Below are 6,000 nucleotides of genomic sequence, written 5' to 3'. Positions count from 1 at the left end.
GAGGAAACGGTATCTACATGTCATTTTGATCTATGTGACAGCATCCTCAATTCTGAATTGGTGACACTTGTAAAATTGAACCTAAGATTTTGATTATGACTTGTGCTTTGATATACTGTATCCAGACTTTAAAGTCCCCTGGTCTGAGACCAGGGCTTAACTTCCCTGACCTTCCTCACTATACTCCGTATGGCTCTTTGGGATGCTGTTTGCAAGTGAATTCAGCGTCAGCTGCTGGAGCATGCTACGCTCTGAATTAGCTCTCCTGAGAGTCTTCCTCACTTGGCTTTGAGGGTAAAAGAAGCTGGAAAAGTGCATGCTTTTGAGGAATGAGAGTCAGAGGAATTTCACAGTCTTGGGGAGAAGGAAACCTGGCCCTGAGAGGGTTACCCAGGCAGCTCTGTCTCAGTGGAACAGGGCATCTTCCTGGAGCTTCCCACCTCCCTCACCCTCCTCCACGAAAGCACATTATTTAAGATAGTGCCTGGCATGTGGCACAGGCACCTACTCATCTGGCTGCCTGTTTGAAGTAGTGAGATGGCCCCCAGCCTGGAGTAAATAGGCAATAAATATTTATCTTTGACCCGAATGCTAGGTGCTCAGTAGGTTTTCTCATAAAATGACTATCTTTCCTAAATCTTCTCCTATAGCCAGACTCATAGGAGTTGTTGGTTGTTTTTGTTTTCCTTTTTAAATGAAAATGACTCAGAATGCCTTATCTATACATTATGTTTAGGGTATATTAGAAAAGGGGTTTTAAAGCTATGAGTAGAAATTGCCTTAAGGCCAGATCTTGCACTGTATCTTTGGACCAATTTTTTTAGATGCATGAAGGAACAAAGGGCAGAAAGCCCCCTCATCTTTACACTTGCATTTCTGAGGCAGCGTAAGAGATGACTTGCTTTGATTAAGGGCTGTTGTCAGTTTGAGGTTGGAGTCCTAGCTGGCACGTTGTCAGACCTGTGCTTGATTCTGTCTTTCAAGTCACACCCAGTACAGTATTGATGCTCAAATGTTAAAAACAGCAAAGCACGGCAAGTATTAGGTGTCCTGGATTCTGAGTGGTGATAGCTTTGTTGACATATGTAGATAAGTGGATTATAAATAGTGAGGATATTAGCTTTAATTGATGTCAAATGATAGCTTCGAAGTTGAACCTGAGTTAGTCATTTGGTTGGTGCAGAAGGTATACTATTAGGCCTTACCTAAGGTCATTGGTATAGTTCAGTATCACAGTGGAACACTCAGAGGGGAGGGGAAGAAAGAGAGGGTGGGGAGAGAGAGGGAAGGAGAAGGAGGAGGAGAAGAGAGGAGAGAAGACCAGAGGAAGAGGAGAGAAGGGGAGGGAAGGGGAGAGAAGAGGAAGGGAGGAAAGGAAGAGAGAAGTTTGAATCTGGAATTCACAATTTTCTAACAGATATGGCTGAAGATGCTTCTGCCCAACACCCATGCTTTGCTGATTCCTCTGCAAATTCCATCCTTTCCTATCAGTATGAAAGTAGACCTTCCTACTTTCTGGGCTCACCAACCACGACCACAAAGTGGAACGAGGAGAGACCATATGTGTCCCTTGTGAGGGGTGTGGTACACTTTACACAAAATTATCTGATCTCAAATATGTGAGTCTTTGTGTGGGATGAGCAGAGGCAGAGACACATTGAAGAATACAATGTACAGGCAGCAGTCAATACTCCCTGTACCAGGACTGCCTGGTTCAGTTGTTGCTCTCAGTATTTATGATAGGTTATAGGAGTCTCATGTTGTTAGCTTGCTCTAGATCACCCCAAAGCTAAAGGCAGGCCTGGAACTAGGGCAAATCACACAGCCCACTTTATTGCCAGTTTCCCCATCTGTAAACAGGATGATAATAACTGTCCACAAACCTCAAAGGGTGGGGATGACGAATATGATCTTAAAAATAACAACTATTTGTTGAGTTCATACTATGGCTCAAGCACTGTGCAACATCTTTGCATGTGTTGTATTTGATACTTGCAAATCTTCAGCACGAAGTAAATGCATTCTTTCTGTAGGACAGAAGACAGGCTTAGTGGGCTTGTGTGTCCTCTTGCAACTTCCTTTTTCCCACCATATAGGTGTGATAATAATATATATCATACAACTATAAGGTATTTGAGTAATTCGAGTATCCATCCAATAATACTAGTTGGTATAGAGGTCAACAAAATAAAAATCATTGACGTGCACAGCTGACATTACAGTGGAGTAAGAAAATACAAAATGAGTAAAATACAATATGCAGGTTAGGTGTTAAATAAAGCCAGGAAGGTAGGCTACGCAACCATGGGGAAGATGATATTTGAATAAAGATGAGAGAAGAGCAAAGGAGGTGGAAAGCAGCATTCCATCTGTTACATATGTTTTCTTTTTCTTCCGTGGGTGGAAGGGGAAAGGTAGAGCCAACACAGCAGTAGAAGGAACAGCAGATGGAAGGCCAGGAGATCCACATTTGCTTTATTTCTTTAGAAACAGCATGGAAGCTCGTGTGCCTGAGGAACTGAGTAGGGAACATAGTGGATATGAGAGTAGGTCAGAAGAGGTCACAGGTTGGAGGACTAGGTTCAGGGGTCATTGAGGCCACAGAGTTCTAGGCTTGTGGGATGAATGTCATGGAAGATAAGCAGTGACTCACGGGAGCACATTTACACCGGCTGCTGTCATGAGAATGGGCTACTCAGAGGAAAACAAACTAACAAATAAACAAGAAACAAAGAAACAAGAAAGGAGGGAAGGAAGAAAGAAAGAAAGAAAGAAAGGAAGAAAGAAAGGAAGAAGGAAAGAAAGAAAAAGGGTACTAGGGATATAACTATAGAAAAATGCAATCAGAGGGTTGTAGTGCTTTGGACCATGATCACTGTAGGAAAGGTGGTAGGGACTGGAATACACATCTATTAGAACTTTGAAAGTTGAGGTAGAAGGCTGTACCAAACTTTGTTGCATAGAGGAGAAAGAAATTAAGAAGATACTAGGATGAACCCTGGGGAACCTGGATGGTGATAATGGTGTCTTATTAATTGGGACATTTAAGGCTGTGGATGGGGGATGTTTGGGACAAGAAAAGTGGAACCAGATTTGTACACACACACTCTGAAATGTCGCATAGACTCCAAATGGGGAATGTCGGGTATATGTATTTTGCAGATCATTGGGTTTAAAATTCTCTTTTTCTGTTATTTTGCTTTTGAAGTGGAGGTTTAGCCTGGAGAATTCAAGTTGCTGCTCTAGGACTTCAGATAAAGCAGGAAGCAGTTGCTGTAAAAGCAATAAAACCGGACTTATTAGATATACTTTGTAACTTAGACTCAGTTCTCTAAATTTTGGCCCCCGCAGATCCTTTCTTTTTGGAAGTTATGCAATCCGTTTAGCGCTGTGCTGGCGAATTTAAGGACTTCCTCCCCTACTAGCTGACAGCCTGTCCCAATTGCTTACAATAATAAACTGGATATCGAAAAATATGCTTGAAAAAAAGGTTTTTAAGTTTGAATAACAATTGTCTTTAGTCTCCACACAGACTTCAAACACTGCAATCTTCTTTGAGGCTGACGCTGCACACCTCAAGCCTGGTCAGGAAGGGATGAACTCCCAAGAGCAGGGACATCTTAACACACTAATATGGGCTTTGTACCGGGCAAGTCTGGATTGGAAACTCGCGATCCTGAGAAGGTGCTCTGCCCAGTGGAAGGCAAAGTCCGACCTAGGATTATTCATTCTTGATTATGTCAGAGAACTTGCTGTCTTGGCCTCTAGATTACAACGGGCTGACCTGGTGTTTTCTTGTCCGATGTGATACCAGGTCTGGAGTTGGAAAGCCACATTCCTACCTGACTAACGCAGGAGTCATTTAAGGGTTTAGATGTCAGTGAGCGCGGAAGGTAGGAGAGCAACGTTGTCCTTGCAGTCACTACAAATAAACAGAATCCAAGGATGGTTAATGTTGCCACCGAAGCAAAATCCCAGTCAGCCCTAAGCTTTGGGAAGACCTGCCACTGCAGCCGAGTCCTCACAGGGACCTCTCCCGGGTGGGGTCAGCTTCCAGCCCGGGAAGAGGCGGGAGACGTGCCGCAAGGCCTGGGATGTGGGGTCTAGGCCAGAGAGTCGGGGTGCGGCCGCTCAGCTATGGGATCAACGATCGCAACAGCCCCGGCTGTCCTGGCTCCCACCGCACCTGGCCCCGGCAGAACGCGGCTCTCAGCGAGGGCGCGGCCCCGCCAGGCCAGCGATGGGGCGGGCCGGCGCCACGGGGCGCTCCGCCCCCGATGATGCGGCGGCCTCCGACTGGCCCCCGGCCCGTCACTCACTCCTCACCATGGTTGCAGCACAAAGCAACAAGCCCCGGAGGCCGCTTCCTCCCTGAAGAGTGGCTCCGGCGGCCGCCGAGGCGCAGGAGAAGGAAGAGGCGGGGAAGAGGAGGCGGTCGCCGTTCAGCAGACGCTTGGCGGGGCTGCGCGCTCCGCTCTCGGCCTCGCGCCCGCCGGGGACCCGTGTCTGGCCCGCCGCGCCCGCCCGCCGCACGGACGACGCACAAAGTTGCCTAGAGCGCGGGGGCCGCGCGGGGAGCAGCCGCGCTCAGGCGCCGATGGGGGCGGGCGGCTGGAGCTGCGCGGCCCGCGGGGATGCAGCAGCAGTCGGGAGGCGCGGCCGACAGTAGACGGAGGCGCGGCGCGGCCACGGCGGCCGAGGCCAGCGGGCTCGGTGGCTCCCAGACCTGAGCCGGGCTCACCAGGCTCAGCGCGCGGCCCTCCCTCTCGACCGGCGCGCGAGGACCCGGGACGCGTCAGAGCGAGCGCGGCCGGAGCGGGTAGAGCCAGGGCCCCGCCGGAGAGGCTCCGCCCGCCGTCGCTTGCACCTCCCTAAAAATAACTCGGCCCGCCGGGGCCAGCGCGATCCGCGACCGATCGGGAGCGCTGCCGGGCAGTCGCTGAGTCCGAGTCTACGGACAGCAAGCCGCGAGGAGGAGGAGGGCAGCTCCGGGCTGCACGGACCTTTCGTGCTGTCTGCGCCCCGGCCCCGCGCCTGGGCTGGTTTGCCTCGGGCAGTGGCGCTGGGCCGGGAGGCCGGCGAGTGTGTGGAGCGGACCCGGTGCGCCCCGCAGGGGGAGATGGCGTCCTACGTGGATAATAGCTTCCGCCAAGCGGTGATGAAGAACCCCGCCGAGAGGACCCCCCAGGTGAGACGCGCCGCCACCCGCCGTGGGGTTGGTGTCTGCAGACTGCGCCCTTCCAGTGCCCCGGCACTCCTCTGCTGGGGAAGCATCCCATTTCCCCCATCCAGGACCTTCCCTGCCCCAACTTCCAAGGGCATTCTTTTCAGACTGTTCTGCGATTGCTGCCCTCTCCTCTGCTGTCCTTTTCGTTGCGCTCCCCGTAGCTGACCTTGCCTGCGCCTTTGCGGGACTAGTTGTCTATAGGGTATGCCTTTCTCCGGCCACACTCCTTGGGGTTGAGTCTTGGGGTCAGGTCTCAGCTCCTCTCGGCCGGGTACTCTTGTCACCCTGACTGCAGGCTCAGTTACTCTCTTGCATGTATCCCATCTTTAGAGTTTAGGGGTGTTTAATGAGCTGTAAGCAGGAACTTGCAGGGTTGTGCGATGAACTGACTGGCCTAGGTGGGCCTTGTAAAGTGAAAGCCTGTCTTTAGTTACTACTTTACTTTCTTGAAAGAGGAATGTTGTTATCCATCGAAAGGAAAAAGTTGACAGGCCAGCGCTTTTCATTCCAATTGTAGATGTAAGTGCAGAACAGGCGTATTCGACTCCGTCTTCTTCGCAGGGCAGATTCTTTCGGTTTGCACAATATGGTCAAAATTAGATGAGTGGTTAACGTTTATACAATTGTTTATCCTCAGGTTTTTTTTTTTATTTTTAAACGGAGGGATAGCTGGTGGGTTAGATTTGATTTTTCTTAGATTGGATTAGCGAGGGAGGAGTGTTATAAAAAATGTGGTTTGATTTCCGTTGCTTACTGGCTACATGACGTAGATT

At 49.9% G+C, this 6,000-nt stretch overlaps 1 protein-coding gene and 1 long non-coding RNA gene across 7 annotated transcripts in view; one reads left to right on the top strand and one right to left on the bottom strand.

Annotated features, from left to right (window-relative positions):
- Window positions 1-1,808: 1,808 nt before the first annotated feature.
- On the bottom strand, window positions 1,809-4,797 carry 6430573P05Rik (RIKEN cDNA 6430573P05 gene). 4 transcript variants are annotated; one of them, NR_165170.1, is made up of 2 exons: window positions 3,843-4,797; window positions 1,809-3,273 (listed from the first exon to the last, which is right to left on the bottom strand). It is a non-coding gene; the product is annotated as an RIKEN cDNA 6430573P05 gene (long non-coding RNA). The 4 variants fall into 4 exon arrangements; NR_165169.1 differs by having other exon boundaries at window positions 1,809-3,922; window positions 4,327-4,797; NR_165171.1 differs by having other exon boundaries at window positions 1,809-3,922; window positions 4,187-4,228.
- A 309-nt stretch (window positions 4,798-5,106) lies between these two features.
- The window catches only part of Rapgef2 (Rap guanine nucleotide exchange factor (GEF) 2), a 224,035-nt gene continuing 223,141 nt past the window's right edge, over window positions 5,107-6,000 (top strand). For all 3 annotated transcript variants that reach the window (XM_006502250.4, XM_011240277.3, XM_011240276.3), the window contains exon 1: window positions 5,107-5,188. In XM_006502250.4, coding sequence (XP_006502313.1) covers window positions 5,120-5,188 — 69 coding nt within the window. In that variant the 5' untranslated portion in view covers window positions 5,107-5,119. The remainder of the gene's footprint in view (window positions 5,189-6,000) is intronic.

This window comes from Mus musculus, chromosome 3, assembly GCF_000001635.26.
Source record: "Mus musculus strain C57BL/6J chromosome 3, GRCm38.p6 C57BL/6J".
Classification (NCBI taxonomy): domain Eukaryota; kingdom Metazoa; phylum Chordata; class Mammalia; order Rodentia; family Muridae; genus Mus; species Mus musculus.
Note: the sequence above shows the minus strand (reverse complement) of the source record. Positions and strands in the feature narration are given on the sequence as shown.